General features: G+C 42.4%; 1 protein-coding gene across 1 annotated transcript; it reads left to right on the top strand.

The window, feature by feature from the left end:
* Window positions 1-763: 763 nt before the first annotated feature.
* Window positions 764-21,385, top strand: C2H8orf88 (chromosome 2 C8orf88 homolog). Its single transcript, XM_055124424.1, has 6 exons — window positions 764-930; window positions 7,279-7,377; window positions 9,765-9,838; window positions 12,894-12,969; window positions 19,560-19,666; window positions 21,323-21,385. The coding sequence occupies exons 2-6, from the start codon at window positions 7,305-7,307 to the stop codon at window positions 21,383-21,385; spliced, it is 393 nt and encodes a 130-aa protein (XP_054980399.1). The 5' UTR covers window positions 764-930; window positions 7,279-7,304.
* Window positions 21,386-21,788: the final 403 nt, after the last annotated feature.

Consider the following 21,788-nt stretch of genomic DNA (forward strand, 5'->3'; position numbering starts at 1 on the left):
TGCAGGGCATTAAGCACGTAACAGGAGCTCAGAAGTGGAGGTTAATTTTTCGCTATTTTTGGGTAGAGGGTCTCACTTGATTGTGCCTAGGGCTAATTCCTGGCTCTGCACTCAAGGATACTCCTGGCAGGCTTGCGGGTCCTATGGACCCAGGTGGGCGGCTTGCAAGGCAAGTGCCCTACCCTCTGTGCTACCTTCCTAGCCCCCAGAAATGGAGTTTTAACAATAAATACATAGAGAGAAGATGTTAAGTAATATGACTGGGCCCAGTTTGGTTTGTATGGGTTCTTATTGCTCCATGGTAGAAAGTTCTAGGTTAGTTTATAATTTCAGAATTATTTGGTGAATTGGATTTATATCCAGTTATTTGAAAACAGAAAAGGAACCTAAGATGTATTCAGTATTGCTAGATTTAGAGTAGCAATTGCATTTAGGTTTTCTGTCTTGCAGACCTAGGTTCTACTTAGCTTTTGAAGGTAATTTTTTACATATGTATAAGCTTGGAGGGAAAAGCACCTTCTCTCAGCCACATTTTCTCAGCATATATTGATACAATGAAATTTTTTACACAATGAGGCAGAACTATATCAAAAAATGTACATCTAATTTTCTGTTTGTTTTGGGAGCCACAGCCTGTGGTAGTTGAGGGATACTCTTGGATTGATGCTTGGGAGTGGATTCCTGGGGTCCAGACTGTTTGGTGATGGCACTTCAGCCATAGGTGCTGTCACCCAGTCCGGACAATGCACCCATTCCATGCTACCCTCTGTTGTGGGTAGAATTCTGTTTCTTTTGCAACTGTTCTTTATAGCAGCTCATGTACTTCTTTCAGATAGTTTCCAGTAGCTTCATATGAAAGCTTTGGAGCATTTTTAGTTCATCTTTGTACTTGAATTTTGTGCGAAAAACTTTGTAGTACACTTTAAAAATGTGAGTAAGTGAAGCAGGCATTATAGTTTAAGAATAAGTTATTTTATGAACTGAGCAGTTGTTTGTTATTTTTCAGTCTAAACCGGGAGTAAGGCTTTGGCTTTTAGAGTGCTTTCCTTTATAGACTATACTCCTGTGCATCAGAATGACAATAATTCTTTGTTGTAAATACTTGTTTTTTTTTCATTGATGATGTTTTATGCATAGTGGTGCTATGTAGTATGTATTGTGACCCCAAAATTATTCTCGATAATGCTAGTACCTGTAAGGCAATGTCTCTATGTAGTGTCTGTCAATTAAAAAGAAAAAAAAACTATTAAATAGACCACTGTATAATACAGACATTTAAAATTTTTGTTTATTTATGGTATTGAATTACCATGACATACACAGTTACAAAGTTGTTCATGATTTGGTTTCAGTCATACAGTGCTCCAACGCCTTCCCTTTATTAGTGTACATTTCTCACCATCAATGTCCCCAGTTTCCTTCCCAGCAACCCTCTCTGCCCCCAACCTGCTTCTGTGGCAGGCACTTCTTTATTATTCCTCCTTACCTCTCTCTCCCCTTTCCTATCCTTCCCTCCCCCCCAGCATTATGGTTTGTAGTACACTCCCTGAAAGGTTATTCTTTTACCTACTTTTAGCTCTCATTTCTTGTCAAAGTGATCATTTCCAACTCATTTCTTGTCAAATCGATCATTTCCAACTATTATTGTCATGATGGCCCCTTGTCTATCCTAACTGCTGTCCACTGCTCACCCAGTCGTAGCAAGCTTCCAACCATGGACCAGTATTCCTGGCCCCCGTTTCTACTGTCCTAGGATATTAGTCTCATACTATTTTGTTGTTGTTGTTGTTGTTGTTGTTGTTTTGGGGTCACACCTGGTGATGCACAGGGGTTATTCCTGGCTCATGCACTCAGGAATTACTCCTGGTGGTACTCGGGGGACCATATGGGATGCTGGGAATCGAACCCGGGTCGGCTGCATGCTAGGCAAATGCCCTACCCACTGGGCTATCCCTCCAGCCCCTAGTCTCATACTTTTGATTTAGATTTTATTGTTTGTTTTGTGTGGGGTGCTATACTCGACTGAGTTCGGGGCTTTGTGCTTGTCTATCACTCCTGGGGCACCAGGGAAAGTATCGAACCCAGGTCACAAAGATGCAAGGCATGTTTATACTGTCTGTACTATCTGTACTATCTCTCCAGTCACCCGCTGCCCCACAACACACACTTTAGTTTTCTTACTAGGGATTGAAAATAGTTGCTGGTAAATAAAAGGTGTTTTTCATGCTTCATTTATTATTCTGAAAATTCACAGGATTGTTCTATAACTCCCTAACTCTGGAAAATCCCTAGATTGTGAGTTTGTATTGCTCAGCAGCTAAAAAAGACCTCTGGCTTTGTGGCTTGGTTTCAGCTGAGTAGTGAGAAGTGAGGACAGTTCGGCTATTGGACTCGTATATTCTGACGCACTAGTTAAATATGGGAAGCAGGATGGAAAGTTTCTACTTAACCCGTATTAGAACCAATTCAAAATGTGAACAACATACGTTAATGCTATATATATTTTGGTCTTTATTTTAAACATTCCCTTCCACATAGAAAGTTAGAAAATAAACATTTGAAATTTTTTTTCTAGGGTACCTACATAAAAATTATATTGTCAGTAGTAGCAGCATGTGTTTAGAATGAATTTTTGGGCTATGGGCAGTGCCAGGCGTAAGGTACGGGCTAGTCCTGGCCCGTGCAGAGAACCCTGTGTGCGGGCTGAGCTCCGCCCTGGTGCAGTGCCTGTAGCCCTGCTGTCACCTCCTCCACCCCCGCAGGGTCACAGCTGTGCTGGAGTACCAGGGAGCAGTGTTACAGAGGCAGCTTTGCTTTCCCCCAAACATCTAGAAAAATAACAATATTTTCTTAGCTGTATTGCTCATTTTCAAGAGATTATTCATAAATTTATGATAAAACATTTAAATGATGTCCAAAGGCGTTTAATAAACAGATGAATGTATTTCTTTGGTGCTACAAGGGCGGGGTGCGGATATATAGAGGCTGGAGAAGATTTGACGGTGGGTCAGGCACTTGCTTTGTATGCAGCTGGCCTGGATTCAATCCCGGCACCATATATGGGCCCCTGAAGCACTGCCAGGAGGGATTCCTGAAGACAGAACCAAGAGTAAGCCCTTAGCGCAGCCAGGTGTGGAAAAAAAAATCCAAACATTAACAGGAGGGAGGGGAGGGAGGGCATTATTTAATACTATTTATACTATTATACTCTTCCCACTATGACCCATTTTTTCTGAGAATTTTTTTTTTTTTTTGGTTTTTGGGTCACACCTGGCGATGCACACTCCTGGCTCTGCACTCAGGAATTACTCCTGGCGGTGCTCAGGGGACCATATGGGATCCTGGGATTTGAACCTGGGTTGGCCGCATGCAAGGCAAACGCCCTACCCACTATGCTATCACTCCAGCCCCTTTTCTGAGAATTTTTTAAAAAAAATTTTAAATCTTTTATTTTTATTATTATGTTTTAAAAATGAATCACTGTGAAATAGCTAATTACAAGGCTGTTCATGGTTGGGTTTCAGTCATACAGTGCTCCAACACCTGTCCTCCTGTCAGTACCATTTCCTACCACCAATGACCCCAGTTTCCCTCCTACTATCCCCAATCCCCCCTCTATGACAGTCACCTCTCTCCCTCTCCCTCTCCCTCTCTCCCTCTGTCTGTCTCTCTTCCCCCCTCCCTGCCTCCCTCCTCCCTCTCCCTCCCCCTCTCCCTTTTCCTCTCCTTCTTCCTCCTCTTTCTTTCTTGCTCTTGAGAATTTTGGGGGGGGTTTTGGACCACACCTGGGGTGCTCAGGGCTGACTCCTCGCTCTGTGCTCAGGGATTTCTTCTGGCAGTGCTCACAGGACCATATGGGATGTTGGGGATTTAACCTGGGTCAGATGAGTGCAAAGCAATAGCCCTTCCCATATACAATTGCTCCAGTCCCATGAGAAATTTTTATGTGACCCTGAATATATAAATATATAAATATTATATTTATATATCCACAGTGACAATATGTGTCCACACATAAAAGAAAAAAGAAATTTAGTTTAAAACAATATTTTAAGGGTCCAGAGAGCTAGAACAAGGGCTAAAGGTTACCTTACCAGTTCAGTTCCTGGCACAGTATGCATGCGGTACCCTGAGCATCCTCGGAGTCATCCCTGAGCACTGCCAGCTGTTGATTCAGGCAAATCAAAAAAAGACCAAAAAAAGGCAACTTAATTAATTTTTAATTTTGGTGCCACACGTGGTGATACTCAGGATTTTCTCCTGGCGGTGCTGGGATGTGGGGGCGTATAAGATGCCCCTGGGCTGGTGTCTGAAGAAATGGCTCCAGCCCATTTCAGACCATGCGGATGCTGGGGTGATGGGAACTGAGGTGTTCCTCTTGCTTGTTTTGTAGTGCTGGGGATGGAGCCCAGAGCTTGAAAAGCACTTGACCTCTGAGCTGTATCCTGGGCTGGAAATGAGTTATTTGAAGGGGTGGGGGCCATTCCTGGCAGTGCACAGGACCCATAGACACTGCTTAAAATCGAATCGGAGAGTGGCCACAGCAGCGTGCTAGGAAGCACTTAATCTTGGTACTGTATCTTCTGCCCCAACAATGAAATGTTTTGGGGGGGAGGTAGGTGGAGGGGAGCACGGGCCACACCCAGCCCCCCAAGGCTGACTCTGGGTGTGTGTTCTGGGGTCACTCCAGTGGGGCTTGGCGGACCTTGTGTGGTGTCAGAAATAAAACCATGGGTTTGCTGTGTGCCAGGCAGGTGCCCTGTACACTGTACTATCTCTCTAGCCTTTTTTTTTTTTTTTTTTTGCTTTTTGGGTCACACCTGGCGATGCACAGGGGTTACTCCTGGCGCTCTGCACTCAGGAATTACTCCCAGCGGTGCTCAGGGGACCATGTGGGATGCTGGGAATTGAACCCGGGTCGGGCCGAGTGCAAGGCAAATGCCCTACCCGCTGTGCTATCACTCCAGCCCCATCCTAATTTTTTTTTAAAATCTAGAGTTATTTTTATGAAAGGATCATAGTTTGGGAAGGAAAAAAAGAACTGAATTCACCCATTCATCAGATGTTTGATTTGCGTCTACTTTGCATCCAGTCTAGGTATTTCAGTACAAGTAACATAGGTAAATAAAACCTATGTCCTTCATTTAAAGAAATTTTCATTTCACTTCTTACGGAAGAGAAGCCAGCCATTAGAGTTTACAGCACTATGTTCTCTAAATGTCATGCTGTGGGCACATTTGCTAGAGCGAAGGGGGAAAAGGAATGTTTACATCTTGGAGTGGTCCCAGAGATGAGTAAAGAACTGCTATGGAACTAAAAATCTAGTGGTAGGAATGAGGGGGAAAAAAAAAGGATTCATGAGTTCTTTTGGAAGTAGGTGGTCAGGAATTGGATACTGATTGTGGCGGGTGCAAATTGAGACCACCAAATTGAAGGTTTCTTTCAGTGAAGCTGGCCTGAGAAAGTTGGAGGTGACTAAGAAAAACAGGAGTGGGACTTTTTTTTTCAGAGCCAGTTAATATGATCTTGGATATGTAGCCTTTGAGTCCTCTGTGATAAGATATTAACTGAAATATTTTTAGGCAATTCAAAAATGAACTGGTTTTAGAAAAAGTGCTGGTTGTATAAATTATGGTGCAATTTTAATATTGGTAAGTGGCTATGTTCATGAGAAAGGGTGAGGTTTAGCTAAGAGGTTCAAAGCCAAAGATATAAGGATTTCTACTTTTATTTGGAGACAAAAGTGGGAATTGGCAAAGAAACTATACATGCCTAGTAAAATATCACTTATCTTAAAATAAAAAATAAAATCATGCTGTGGGCTGGAACCAGGATGGAGCTAGAGAGTACCACGCTAAAGTGAAGTGAGTCAAAAGGAAAAAGGGGGACTGGAGTGATAGCACAGTGGGTAGGGCATTTGCTTGCACGCCGCCGATCTGGGTTCAATTTCCAGCATCCCATATGGTCCCCTGAAGCACCGCCAGGAATAACTCCTGAGTGCATGAGTCAGGAGTAACCCCTGTGCATTGCCGGGTGTGACCCAAAAAGAAAAAAAAACAAAACAGCAATAACAAAAAAAAAAAAAAAGGAAAAAGGGCCTGAGAGGTAATAGAGTGGGTAGGGCATTTGTCTTGCATGTGGCCAACCCCAGTTCGATCCCCGGCATTCCTTATGGTTCCCTGAGCACCACCAGGAGTGATTCCTGAGTGCAGAGCCAGGAGTAACCCCTGAGCATCTCTGGTTGTGACCCCAAAACAAAAGAACAAAACAATGACAAGAAAGATAGAAAAAGGCACCAAATGATCACATTCACGTGGGGGAATATAAAGAATCAAAGCAAGCAATATGTTAGCCCCAAAGGGCAAGAAGCCCCTAGAGGGCGCCAGAGAACAGCGATGTGGGGAGGAGGTAGAGAGAGGGACAGGGGGCGTGGGGGTGGTGGGCTGAGAGCCTGCTGCTGGGGAGTGCGGGAGAGCACGCAGGTAGAACTCAGTATACAGAGCTGTTGGGAGTCGCACTGCCACATTAATAACAATAATACTAATCACTGTATCACTGTCATCCCGTTGCTCATCAGTTTGCTCGAGGGGGCACCAGTAACGTCGTCTCCATTGTGGACTTGTTGTCACTGTTTTTGGCATATTGAATACGTCACGGGTAGCTTGCCAGGCTCTGCCGTGCAGGCGAGATACTCTAGGTAGCTTCCCGGGTTCTCCAAGAGGAGCGGAGGAATCGAACCCAGGTCGGCAAACGCCCTACCTACTGTGCTATTGTACCACCCCAATAATAGTAATAATAATAGCTACAACTACTAACACATGGGTGAGCTAAAAAAATAAAAGGCCATAAAAGTAGGATATCAGGGATATTTAGGGAAATGTTTTAAAGAGGGAATGTTCAACTTTGATTCTAAATAGGCATCTCAGGTGTAGGTGAGATATTTACGTAGGTGAGATATTATATTTACGTGAAAGGCATACTGCATGCTGCTCTTTTTTTTTTGGTGACACCCAACGATGCTCAGGGATTACTCCTGGCGGTGCTCAGAGGACCATATGGGATGCCGGGGATGGAACCTGGGTCAGCCTGGTTTGCAAATGCTTTGGAAACATCCACCCCACTGGAGTATCCCTCCAGCCCCATATTTTGCTTTTTTGTAGTGGTTTTCTACCATAACTCATAAAATAGGCAATAAATAATCATGACACTAAGGCATTAAGTCATCCTGATGATATTGCCCTAAAGAGAAACCTGTTATTTTTTTTACCTTTCCTGAAGTATGGAACCTCAAGGTCTTTGTGATAATGGAAACCAAAAAACTTATTGGTAAACCGCTTCAACCTGCAAGACCTGTTCGTCATCTGGCTTCTCCCCCTGGTGAGTAACTTGGAGTGTCTGTCTTGAACTAGGAGCAGGTTAGTGACTAACTAGAGCCAAGCTAAATGAAAGAACGTTGATGGTGGCTACGCGCATACATAATGAAGAATAATGATCTCTATTTGCAGAACTTCGGAGTTTCACCTAAGAAAATAGCCCTCTTAACAAACAAACAAACAAACAAACAAACAAGCAAACAAACAAACCCACCTCTCTCCTTTGCTCTGTATTCCTCTTGTTGTCCCTAAGACCAGGGCCGTATAAATGCTTTGCTGTCCTGCCCACACTTTGACACTCAGTGCTTACTGAGGTTTGCACTCAGAAAATGATTGTTTTATATATTTTTAAATTGTTTTTGATCTTGGACCACACTTTGGCTATGCTCAGGGCTTAATGCTGTTTCTGTGCTCAGGAGTCACTCCTGGCAGGGCTTATGGACCAGATGAAGCGCTGGGAGTTAAACTCAGGCCATTATGTGTATGGGCAAGTGCCTTACCTACTGTACTATCTCTCTGGCCCCAAGGATTCTTTTTTAAATTGTTTCTGTTTTTTTTTTTCTTGTTTCTGGGCCATCCCTGGTGGTGCTCAGGGCTTGCTCTTGGCTCTGTGCTCAGGGATCACTCCTGGCATGACTTGTGGATCCTGTGCAGTTCCAGGCATCGAACTGGGCCTGAGTATAAGACAAATAACTTTTTTTTTCCTTTTTCGGTAATACCCAGAGATGCTCAGGGGTTACTCTTGGCTCTGCACTCAGGAATCACTCCTGGTAGTGCTTGGGGGACCATATGGGATGCTGTGAATTGAACCTGGGTTGGCCACGTGCAAGGCAAATGCCCTACCCACTGTACTATAGCTCCAGCCCTGACAAATAACTTTAACCCCTATACTATCTCTCCATGCCCAGAAAAGGATTCTTAATAGGCTACCAGTTCACAGTCTGGGACAATGGAAGCAAAGCTCTTGACAGAGAGGGAGAGGGAGAGGGGGAGAGGGAGAGGGAGAGGGAGTGTGTGTGTTGAGGTACTCTGTGATGCTCACAGCTTACTCTAGCACTGCCCTCAGGAGCAGTACTGGTGGGGTTTGGGGGACCATATGGAGGGCACTCTGGGCATCCAGCCAGGGCCAGACGCATGCAAGGCAAATGCCTGCCCACTGTGCACTGTCCTATCATTCTGGCTGCTTTGGACTTTTTTATGTCTCATTTTCAAAGCGATTGAGTACAAATTGTGCCCTGTAATTATGATCACTGCAGAGCAATCAAGATGGAGAATTAGCCTTACTAGAGATATACCTAGTGCAATAATAAGAATAATAATAATGATGTATTAGCGCAGAACATTACTTACTGATTAGGGTCTTGGGCTGTAACCTTAAAAAATGTAATTGAGACTTCTGAAAAATCTAATTTCAGAAATCCTAAATGAACAAATTCTAAAATTATGTTTTAATTAAGTGATATGCATATAACCTATTTAAATTCTTCTTAGCCTGCTATTACACTGTCTTCTTATAAAAAACCAAAAAGCAGACCATTTATTTGGTATAAAGATGAAGCAGGAAAAAATAGGAATAGTGCCAGTTCTTCAATCCTGCATTGTTTTCCACTCAGCTCCAAGAAAGAGGGTCCCCACTTGTCATGTTTCCTCTGGAGGGGGCTGTGACTTAGGCTAGACAAATGATAAGGGTGGGTTTTCTGGACCATTGTCTTATTGACGCTGATCCTATAGTCTAAAACTGCACTGAAGAAGCAGTTGTGTAAAGTCTCTGATTTTATCCTATAGGGGTAAAATTTTATTTTGAACTAGCCTGTGTAAATCACTCTTCTCTTACCTCCTGCTTTTCACTGATCTTTACCCCTAAGGAATCACAGGCATAAACGGTGGGGAGCGAGTACTCAGATGATCTCGAATTTAATTTTATCTTTTTCAAATCCAGCAAGGCGTGGTTTTTATTTGGTAGAACATTTTATTAAATCAGAAATTAATTTTGACCTTTGTTAACTCTTTCCCCCCATACTCTCTAGCCAGCTTGTATTTCCAAAGGAATTTCTTCATATTTTTTTTTTAAAAGACACAGATTGAATTACTTCCTTCTGGGAAGTTTTGCGACAAAATACTCCTCTCTCGTCTAGTATTTTCTCTGTACTGCTTAACTTATTTTTAGGGTCATGTTTTTGAATTATTCATGTAATCACGATTTATGAATTTGAGTTCCTTGATCTCTGAACTCTTTCCACACTTGTATATAATCCTTAACATAGTGTCTCAGTTGCTGAATAATTGAGCTATCAGAAAACAATTTCAAACTGCCTGGGATATCTCGGGTGTTGACTGATGCATTGAAGTCATGGACATTTCAAGTAGTTACCTTTTTATTTTCCCTTACAGGAGCAGTATTTCCTTTCAACTTTCAAAATGAATATCCGTGTAGCACTCAGTGCTTACAGAGTGGAGTTAGCAGAGTAAGTCTAAGAAATGATAATAAGATGAAGTATTAGTCACTGAAAAGTAACATCTGCTAGAGGGGTATTTTCTGCCGGGTACCTTGCTTAGTTTTTTGTAAGCCTTAGGATCAGTCTCCGGTCCTTACAGAGCAGAGGCTATATGCATTAAACCTCTTGCCCAGCCTTTTCTCACCTAACCATGTGATATACACATGTGGTGTTGGTATTTTTCCTGTCACTTATCTGTGTGCATATAGCTATATATAAGCTCACTAGAATTTGTGGCCTTTTGTTTTTTAAAAATAGGGGCTGCTCCAAGGACTAGGGGGTGTAGGCAATGCTCGCCCGGCTGCGTGGACCCGATTGTTCGTCTGCTTGTCCTATGTGTGCCGTTAGCTGGTGCTGCTCAGGGGCGGCCAGCGCTGGTCCGTCAGCCTTGCTGATGGGGACACGCACTGGGAATCAGATCTGTCCACGCAGGCATGCAGCCAACACATCAACTCGCCATGCCCTTGTAGGGCTCTTTAGTAGACTCTCATATTCTTGTTCTGTTGCGGCTTGCACCGTAAATGTGTTATGCAACACATTTCTACGTTTGCTTTCGTGTGTTCTGTTTTCAACTTGCTGAAATCCAAATTTTATCTGATTAATCCAGCGCATTTCTAGCACTCTCTTCATTTCGCTGTATGAAACCCCTTTTATGGGGGCTGTTCCTTGCCTGGGCACCCCCTGGGGTGTGTGGGTTGCTGTGTACTCCGGGGAGCGGCCTCATAATTTTGGAGATCGGACCCCAGCTTCACGGCTTATGTCTCAGCACTTCAGCTTCATCCCTGTCCCTAAATCCATGTTTCTGGATGGCTGGGATGGGAGCCTGTTTCCTGTCTAGGGCCCTTGGCAGAAATATTTAGTGTCATTTTCGGCTATAAATTAGCAGAGAAGCTGCAGGCCGCTGTGGAGAAGCCTGTATAAGTGTCCTGCCGTGCCCCACCGTCCCCACCCCTGCCAGATGGTGTATGTTCTTTCTTCCAGGAACATCGTTTGAGCTTTTTTTTTTAAAAAAAAAGTTATTACGTATCTGAAAAGTGTGACAGCAGCAGCATTTGGGGTTTCATGGTTCTGTGACCTGACTGGGCTCAGGTGGTCGTTTGTCACCGGGTCAGACATGTGTCGTGTGTCTGGGTCCCAGGAAACCTCAGACTGGCTGACAGATGGTTCACGCTCGGAGCTGCACACTGTCCTGTCCTGTTCAGCTGCCGCTGGGCCCTGGAGGGGACGTTGCCAGATGTCCTCTCCATCTGTCTGGGACTTCCCGGACCATTCGTTTAGGCTCTTGAATGAGTATCCAGAGACACAGGGGATGGACGCTCTGAAGCCTGCTCTGTCACAGGCCGCGAGGAAAGTTGCCACTGTGGCCACTGTCCATCAGCACAAGGAAAATAAGAGTTTTCTTTCATCCGTGTTAGAATTCTTACTTTTTCTCCAGACATTTCTAAAGACATTTAATAAAAATGTTTTATAGGGGGTATTTTATATCGCAGAAATAAGCTGCTGATGGGTTACTTCTTTATTCTTGTTTGCTTTTTGTCTTTGAGATTTTAAAAATAAGATTTTAAACATTGAACTGTATATTTTCATTTTGGGAATGGAGGCTGCTGTGCATTAAACTTTTTTCTCTATTATCATAGTGATTTATACATAAGTAACGAGTCTGGTAACACTATTCTATTTTTCACTCTAAAATAAGGAAATCGTGCGTAGACTCTTTGAAAATACAGTTTGGATAACATACATACATGGCAAAGAGCCTTGATTTGACCAGAGAAATAAAACACAGTAGTTTCCTCAGCAGATTTGCTTTGCTGAAATCTATACAGCTCTTGAAAGGCCCTAAATTAGCCTTGTTATTTCATGGATCCCAGCACAAGCTCTCTTCTCCCCCGCAACCCCCCCAGTAATGATTCAGTTTAAAAACAAATACTACATTTCTGCTGTCAGGTCACACATGTACGGCTGTGTCTGCTGCTAAGGCGCATCATATCTCTTGTTCCATAGATACCATTTGCCTGGTTGGCACCACTGCTGGTTTTTGTTTTTGTTTTTGTGTTTTGGTTTTTGTTCTTTTCTTGAGTCACACCTGGCAATGCTCAGGGGTTCCTTCTGGCTCTGCACTCAGGAATTACTCCTGGCGGTGCTGGGAATCAAACCCAGGTCATCTGTGTGCAAGGCAAATGCCTTACCCTCTGTACTATCGCTCCAGCCCCAACTGCTGTTTTTTGTTTTGTTTTGTTTTCCAGCTGTGGGGAGACTTCTACTCTCAGGGGTGCCATAGAATAGAGCCAGAGAGGGGCTGGTGCGATAGCATAGCGGGTAGGGCGTTTGCCTTGCACGCGGCCGACCTGGGTTCGATTCCCAGCATCCCATGTGGTCCCCTGAGCACCGCCAGGGGTAATTCCTGAGTGCAGAGCCAGGAGTAACCCCTGTGCATCGCCAGGTGTGACCCAAAAAGCAAAAAAAACAAAAAAACAAAAAAACAAAAAAACACAACAGAATAGAGCCAGAGAGGCAAGACGCTCAGTTACAGACTTGATGCAGCTGCACCCCGAGCCAGGCTTCCTAGTTGGGTGGTTGTCGGTGACGTTCAAATGCAGCTTTTCATGGTGGAACCTGCAGGGCGGCTCCCCCACTCCCCGACAGGTGGCGCTGGAGTGGGCCTCCTGACCTTCGGGCCCCCCTGGCTGTTTGCCCCAGGAGAGCCCCTTTCTTGCTGGGCTGGAGCAGCCCTGCCACAGAGTGTGGCGTTCCTCCTCTTCCTCTCCAACACCATGTCAGCCTCTGGGGTTCAGGAGGGGACTCCGGCCTCGCCTTGTGTTCTGCTCCCTTCCTGGCCAGATCGTATGGGTGAATGATTGGCACTCTTGTGAGAAAGTGAAGTGAGAAGCAAGCTATGTGGCCATCGCTGTGACATTCTCCTTGATTAGAGTTGGTAGAAAGATGTCTCTGGGGTGGGATAAAAAAGGATTGCTGAACTTCAAAAACCTGGTTTAAATATGTTTTTCCCTCTCCCCGCAACCAGTGTAAGACGAATGGCATGCAAGCCTTTACTCAAGGTCTTAATGAACAACAGCAACATCAGTCTCCAGTTAAAAAAGGTAAACATCTTGCTGTACATCTCAAATGGAATGTCTCAGCTGTTGATATTTTGTCAATATGCATGTAGTTTAGCTGCAAACCTAATTTTTATATCAATACTGTATCACTGTATCACTGTCATCCCGTTCCTTGTCCATTTACTCGAGCGGGCCCTAGTAATGTCTCCATTCTTCCTAGCCCTGAGATTTTAGCAGCCTCTCCTTACTCATCTCCCCCAACTATTGGAGGCTCTCTCAGGGTCAGGGGAACGAGACCCATTGCTACTGCTTTTGGCATATCAAACACACCACAGGTAGCTTGCCAGGCTCTGCCCATGTGGGCGGGTTACTCTCGGTAGCTTGGTAGCTTTCCGGGCTCTCCAAGAGGCATGTATATATATATATATGATTTATATTAATACATTAGGATCTATCTTTTATATATCCATTTTATGTTCCTTTGAGTGGGCATATCTGGAAGTACTCAGGGCTTTACTCCCGGTTCTGTGCTCAGAGATTACTTCTGCTGTAGCTTGGGGGGTACTATATGGGATGCCAAGAACTGAACCCATCAGCCATCAGCCACTTGCAAGTGCCTGATATGCTTGTACTGTCTCCCCGACCCCAGTTTTACTATATTATTTTGATGAGTTTTTGTTTTTATCTATTAGTCTCTCAATTTACCTTAAAAAAAAGGGCAGTGACTTCTAAAGACAGGGCAATAATAATGACTTAAAATAGAGTTTATTTCAATCTAATAAATTGCTTTGCTTTTTCTGCCGAATGAAATTGCAGCCGTCCCAATGTTCTACTCAGTAAGTTGCCTCCAACACAAGGCTAAGACGAATGCTTCTCCTACCGCCCACAGCGGCCCCAGCACCAAGGCAAAAACAACCTTATTCTGATATGCAGCCTCACCTATCGGGGATGGTTGGGGCAGTAGGGGGGGATGGGGGAGAGGGCTGGAACATTACATCGGAACATAGCTCACGGCCACCCAACCGAGGCAGGACAGAAGCCCAGTCTCTTGCCTTGTTGCAGGAGTATGTTCTCCTTAATCATATCCATAGTGTTGCCCTGCAAGGAAACCAACCCTCTTACAACAAATGGTTCTGAGAAAACTTTTCCCACATTCACCAGAACAACCTATAGCGTTGTGAAATGATTTTCTAAACAGTAGAGTACCTGAAAGGCAAAATAACTCATTGATACACATTAGTAGTAGGAGGAGGAGTATTACACTTTTCAGACATGAAAATAACATTGATTTTCTGGTACATCTTCATCAGCGTCCTTGGGTGACCCTGGTGCATTGTGAAGAGAGCAGTAATATTTTGAAAGGAATGTTTTGGATCAGTAGGTCTTCGCAATATTCAAGCGAACCATGTTGTGAACTGATGAGCTATCAGGATCTGTTATTAGATTGGTAGAACACGGGTAAAATCGATTTAGTAGAATTCTCGAGAGTCCGGGCTGGAGCAATAGCACAGCAGGTAGGGCGTTTGCCTTGCACATGGCCAACCCGGGTTCGATTGCCAGCATCCCATATGGTCCCCCGAGCACTTCCAGGAGTAATTCCTGAGTGCATGAGCCAGGAGGAACCCCTGTGTATCACTGAGTGTGACCCCAAAACAAAACAAAAAAAGAATTCTCGAGAGTCCTAGGGCTTCCAGAACAGCAAATAAGTGTTGACTTGATAACTTAAGGTCACCAGCTGCATTACCCTTGAGCCAGGACAGTTGGCTTATCTTTGATGCTTTGTGGTTGTTGGGTCTTCACCTCCCTCCTCCTTAGCCATGATGGGCATTCTAGATGATGTTTCTTTCCAGCATAAAACATTTTATTTTTGTCTGCATTGAAATGTGTTGCTTAGTGTAGCCCCCGCTTATGAATGACATTCTAACTTGTTACTTAGTCCACATAAGCATTTGCTGCTTCACTTTGCACTTTTATGTTATGGAGATTGCTTCTTCCTTAAATCTCATGAGCCAAACTTTGTGAAATTCACACTTCTCTCCTGCAGCCTCCTCACCTCTGTAATTCTGTGAAATCTACACAAAATTGAAGAAGTGTAGGATCTTGCTCTTGATTGATTGCTCTTGGCTTCAAGGAATGTTGTGGCATGCTTGATCAGCTCTCTGGATACTAAAGCTTTCTCCATATCAGAATAAGGTTGTTTTTTCCTTCCTCGTCATGTATTCACTGGAGTGGCAATTTTAATTTCCTTCAAGAACTTTCTCGCTAAATGAACAACTTAGCTAGGGCCTAGCTTTCAGCTTTGGACACACATTCTTTCATTATAAGCTTAATCATTTACAGTGATTTATAGTGAAAGGTATACAACTTTATTACTTGAGCTGTGGAGGCCACTGTAAGATTATGAATTGGCCTTATTTCAATTTGTGGTTCCCGAGGGCATAGAGAAGCAAAATTGTGAGCTAGAGGAGGTGACTTACTGGTGCGTGGGATAGGCAGCTCACGTATTTATTACATTGGCAGTCTAGTATGGACACGGTATTTGGTATCGCAAAACAAAAACCCTCTAGCATCAAAGGTCACTGATCAACAGATCATCACAACAGATACAATGATAAAAATAAAATATTGCTGGAATTGCAAAAATGTAACACAAAAACTCTTACGTAGGCATATGCACTAGTAGTAGACCTAACTTAGGGGGTTACTGCAAGCCTTCACACAAATCAATAAAGAAAAGCAGTGTGTAGAATGTAGTAGAATGAGAAATTCCTGTACTTGCTTTTTTTTCTCTGCTTGGTGGATAAGTATTCCACGAGACCCGCTTTTAGTTTTTTATTGAAATTAGTTATTTCAGAAGCTTGAGATACTAGACAGTGTTGCACTATTGGGCTGGAGCAGTTGTACGGCGAGGTAGGTTGCTTGCCTTGCATGTGGCCAACTCAGGTTTGCTTGCTAGGACCCTGGGAGTGGAGCTCTGAGGCTGTCCAGAGGGACCCCTGAGCGCAGAGTTGAGTGTAAGCTCAGGGGTCCATTGAGTGTGGACCCCAAACCAAGACAGTTGAGCTATGATAGATTTGTGATAGGATTGTTGTGCATACGGTGTTTCTGTACCGTAGCCAGTGCCACTATAGAGTGTGGTATCGACCCTGAATTTCTTCACTACTTGATGGGCATTTTTATTGTTCTCAGTTTCTGCTATCATGAGAAATTCTATGAATATTTCTATAAATGTTCTATATGCAAATATGTTTTCATTTCTCTTGGGTAGAAATGGGATTACTCTATCATATGAGGAGGTGGATGCATAATTTCATGAAAAATTCATTCTAAAATTACCACCATTGGCAAAATTTACAAATATAATTGCTCTGACACTTACCAGTGCTTTGGCATTGACAATTATAACTATTTATTCAGTTTTAGCAATTCTAAATTTTTTCCACTATGTAAACCAGAAGTTTTGTACCTAGTTTGAAATAAATTTGAACAAAAAGGGATTACATTGTACTACAACATAATGTATTTCATTTTATTTTAACCATTTTCATCCCAAAGGCTTGAGGTTGCTCATAGCATTTTCTTATTTTCTAGTTAATGCCTGTCGGATCTGTGCTGATAACCCTTCATCTCCAGTGTTAGTCATTTCTGTTGCTTCTTTTTCCAGATTTTTAATAGAAATTTATCAGTTGAGCTGAAATTTATAAATTTCTCATTTTAAAATCCCTTTTTTTTTTTTTAACTTTTTTTTTTTTTTTTTTTTTTTGGTTTTTGGGTCACACCCGGCAATGCACAGGAGTTAATCCTGGCTCTTCACTCAGGAATTACCCCTGGCGGTGCTCAGGGGACCATATGGGATGCTGGGAATCGAACCCGGGTCGGCCGAGTGCAAGGCAAACGCCCTACCCGCTGTGCTATCGCTCCAGCCCCTTAAAATCCCTTTTTTGCTTTTTAATTACACATATTTTTCTATTTTGATCATTTCTCTTATTGATATTGGTATTTTATTTGATACATTTGTAAGTTTTCATTAAAGCACTTCTTCCATTGCATTCCACTGATCTGATGTTCTTATTTGGTATTTCACTTAAGATATTTAATTTCCTTATTGTTTTTACTTTCAAATTAGTTTGGAGCATGCTATTTAATTTCCGTCATAACTCATGATTAGGGAAATGCAAATCAAAAAAACATTGAGATATTACTTCATGCCAGTGAGAATGACACATATCAGAATGTCTGGAGACTGTGGTGAGAAAGGGTTGTGGCATAGCTTTCATTTAGCACTTTAAAAGAATTTGCTCTCCTATTTCTGGCCAACCGGAAGGTCTTTCTGTTTTTATTTATTTATTTTTTATTTTATTATTACATTTTTTTATTTTATTGAACCACCATGTGGAAAGTTACAAAGTTCTCAGGCTTATGTCTCAGTTATACAATGCTCAAACATTTGTCCTTTCACCAGTGCCCATATTCCACCAACAAAAAAACCCCAGTATACCTCCCACCCCCCAGCCCCCTACCCCCACCTGAATAACTGATAAATTTCACTTTATTTTCTCTTTACCTTGATTACATTTCATATTTAAACACAAAACTCACTATTGTTGTTGGAGTTTCAACACACAACTTGTTGTTGGAGTTTACCCCCCAAAAATATGGCCCTACTGACAAGGAAGCATTTGTTAATTAGTTTTCCATTGATGAGAATGAAGAGATATGAAGTCGCGCAGCTGCAGTAGCAGCTGCACGGTTTAGGATTTCTGTATTTTAGTAATTAAGCCCAGGGAGATTTATGTTGGAAATTGCATCATTTCCTTTCCTGGGGCAGCATGGGGCAAAGGCTTAGTTCACAGTCTGGAGACATGGCTGCAAGCACTTGCTGGGACCAGAAGTAGTGTAGCTGGCCTCTGGATCTTGGTCGTTCAGCAGCAAAGTGGCCATGCAAAAGCATGGCCACCTGGGTCGAATCTCAGTGGAGTGCAAGCCGGTATCCGTTCCGGCCCAAGACTCCTGAGTGCTATTTTCTTAAAAAAAAACAAAAAACCACAAAACTTACAATTTCCTTCTGGTAGTTTCTTTCATTGGTACTCTTTACAAATCCTCTGTTTTTATTTTTTAATTATTTTATTAAATCACCATGAGATAGTTACAAAGCTTTCATGATTGAGTTTCAGTCATACAATGATCGAATACCCATCCCTCCATCAGTGCACATTCTCTACAACCAATGTCCTCAGGCCTCCCCAACCCCCCCACCACATCCCACCCCTCCCCCTGCCTCTATGGCAGACAATTTTTCCCATACTCTCTCTCTACTTTTGGGCATTATGGTTTGCAATGCAGATGCTGAGAGGTTTTCATGTTTGGTAACCTCTTTATCTACTTTCAGCACACATCTCCCATCTTGAGTAATCCCTCCAACCATTGTTGACAGTGATCCCTTCTCTATTCCAGCTGCCTTTTCCCCCAGCTCATGAGGCAGGCTTCCAACTATGGGGCACTCCTCCTGGCCCTGTCTCTACTGTCCTTGGGTGTCAGTCTCATATTATGTTATTTTATATTCCACAAATGAGTGCAATCCTTCTACGTCTGTCCCTCTCTTCCTAACTCATTTCACTTAGCATGAAACTCTCCATGTGCAGGTGATAGTTTGTGGTGATTATTTCTTGAAAAATCTGCATATATTTGAATCCCTTTTCCCCCTCTTAAAGATATAGATTCTATCTTACCTGACAGGCTCTATAGGCAGGTGGGTGTCTAGCAAATGTTTCTTGATTGTATTTTGGTTATATTAAATTTTGATATGTTAATTTGACTTTGAGTTCATTCAGATTTTGTTTTGGAAGAATCTGAATTGCTCGGTAGGGGCTACTGGTATTCTACATCACAGTACTATACTTGAAAAACAGGTGAAAGAAGACAGTGATCACCAACTTGAAGAAATTATTCTATTTCTTCCACTTTTCCCCAAATATGGGACTACGTTGCTTATGTAAAAGAAGAGTTGGAGGAAGTAGACTTTTAAAAATTGTTTTATTTTTAAATGTTCTTCCCCTCTGGAGATTGTAAATTTCCAAAGCAGCTTCTCTCATATTCCTCCAAACACATGTTTCATTTTTTTAGTCTTCAGAAGAAATGCCAAGTGAGGTGTCCCATAGAATTTTTAAAATTTTTTTAAGGTTTTTTTTTTTTTAATTTCTATGAGATACACAGTTTCAAAGTCGTTTATGATTGAGATTCAGTTATACAGTTTTCCAAACCCAATCCCTTCATTGGTGTCCCAAGTTCGGCTTCCCCCTCCCCTCCCCCCCGCCCTCCTGCCCCCATCTGCCTCTATGGCAGACACTTCTTCTTTCTTTTTTTTTTCCCTTTTAGGCACTGTGGTTTGCAATACTGTTACTGAAAGGGTATCAAGTAGATGTTTTACAAAAGAAGCATTTTCTTTGTTATAAAACTTTACATCCATTATATAAGATAATAAATAAACTATTTTAGAAAAAGTTTTCTTAAAGTTTATAAGGTTTTTCCAAGTTTATAAGTGGACATTTGAGGAAGACCCCAAAAAGAAACAAGTCAAAATGTGATCTGGGAGAGTTCTGTGTCCTTCAGAACCTGACGTTTAAATTTTGCAGAGAGAATTAAATACAGCAGAGATTTCCTGTTGAAGCTCTCAAGTGTTTCCATCAGCAGAAGAAAACCAGACTTTCTGCCTGATCATCCCATTGTTCTCCAAAAGCCAGTAAGCACTTTCCTTAGTTTCATTGGGATTGTAACCTGTGAATAATTCCCTAATTTTGCATTGCTTCTTTCTAAAATATTTGTCTCGAATATTTTCACTTGTTTACATTTTTATTCCTTTCATTGTGAAATATAATTGAGAAAAGCATACATTTAAATGTTATGCATTTAATGTATAACATTGGGCCTGAGGGACAGTACAGTGGATAGGGCATTTGCCTTGCACGAGGCCGACCCAAGGTTCAATCCTCGGCATCCCATTGGGTCACCCAAGCACCACCAGGAGTAATTTCTGAGTGAGAACCAGGAGGAACCCCTGAGTATCAGAGGGTGTGACAAAAAAATGTATAAGGAAATCATCATTACCACAAGTCATAAATAGAATGACCTTTTTATTTTGTTTCAGAAATATTTTTCTACTGAAAGGGCATGCAAAGAATATTTTAATATTATTTTTAAAATTATTATAATGTTGTTGACCTTAATGGTCTTGGTAGATGGTTACCTCATGTCACTACCACCAAAGTAGCAAAACAAGATAACACCAGCTCAGCTCCCCAGAACACCCCCAAAATTTATTCTTTGTTTTTTTCATTTTACCAGTCACAACTGGAGTTGCTCAGTTGCTTTACCTAGTTCTGTGCTCAGCCTGCAGACCTAGCTCTCAGGCCCCAAAGTACCTCATAGTCACTTCTGAAGTTCTGGCATTTGGTTTATAATTATTGTAGCACTGTCGTCCCATTGTTCATCAATTTCCACAAGGGGGCACCAGTAACGTCTCTACTGTGAGACTTGTTATTGCTTTTGGAATATTGAATACGCCATAGGGAGCTTGCCAGGCTCTGCCATTTGGGCAGGATACTCTCGGTAGCTTGCCAGACTCTCTGAGAGGGACGGAGGAATCAAACCCGGGTCAGCTGCAAGGAAGGCAAACACCCCACCTGCTATGCTATCGCTACAGACCTTTGGTTTATAATTATATTTTGTAATTCACCTGGATTTGATTTCATTATATAAGGTGAGGTTTAGGGATTCAGTCCCCTGTCCCCAACCATTGATACCAGCCATTCTCGTAGCAGCTCATGCTATTTATTGCAAAGTGTAATTCTCTTTCACCTTTTGATAGTACATATGTTGTCTGCACCCTCAATTCTGTTGTTAATCTTTTTATAAAGTATAAAACAAGCATCCCATTTCTTCAACTTGTGTTTTCAGAGGGAATGGTGAGTTGGCTCCCAAAAGGTGCGCAGTCAGCCTCCAACATGCTTTTTTGTGTGTGTTCTTAGCCCTTCATATTTCTGAATCACTGTATTGAAATCCATTAAAGTAAGCACGCAGTAAACAGATACAGGCATCTTTCAGGATATTGTGAGTTTTGCCATCTGACTTAGTTTGAAATTGTATCTGCATTAATGTGTACTGCTACATGATTCAAACATGTAGAGAAGTCACTTGGTTTTTTTTTCCTCTTGTTTTTGAGCCACACCCAGCAGTGCTCAGGGCTTCTTCCTAGCTCTAAGCTCAGGGCTCTCTCCTGGCGAGGCTCAGGGGGCCATGTGGGATACCCGGAATTGCACCTAGGTTGGCCGTTGGCCAGGCAAGCTCTTTCTTGCCCCGGATTCACTTAACTTTCTTAAGACCAATTTTGCACTTGTAGATAAGGATGAGATATGATACCTGGTTCTTAGAATCAAATGAAGTCGTGGAGCTGGAGAGATAGATGCTTGCCCTGCATGCGGTTTATTGGCACTGTATATAATCGCAGAGCACAGAACAGGGGTGAGCCCTGAACACACCACCAATGCTGGCTCAAACACAGAAAAAAAAAAGTGATTAGTATGACCATTGCTTCTGATTATGAACTCAATTTTTATTTCTGTCCTATATGGCCTTTACTTCCGTTTTCACTAAAATTTGAATTTGAATTTTAGCGTTTTCATAAGCATTGTTTTAATTAGGTAAAAGAAACTAGGATTCTGTTGAGACAAGCTCAATAGAATGAAGATGTACTGTGAATGGCTGGTGCTCTACAATTTGGGGGGGTTCTTTAACCTCCCCAAATAGAGCTTACTTACAGTTAATTGCTTTTTTAGCTTGGTAACAATGTTTGTTCAAGTTTTTAA

This window comes from Sorex araneus, chromosome 2 (assembly GCF_027595985.1).
Source record: "Sorex araneus isolate mSorAra2 chromosome 2, mSorAra2.pri, whole genome shotgun sequence".
NCBI classification, from domain to species: domain Eukaryota; kingdom Metazoa; phylum Chordata; class Mammalia; order Eulipotyphla; family Soricidae; genus Sorex; species Sorex araneus.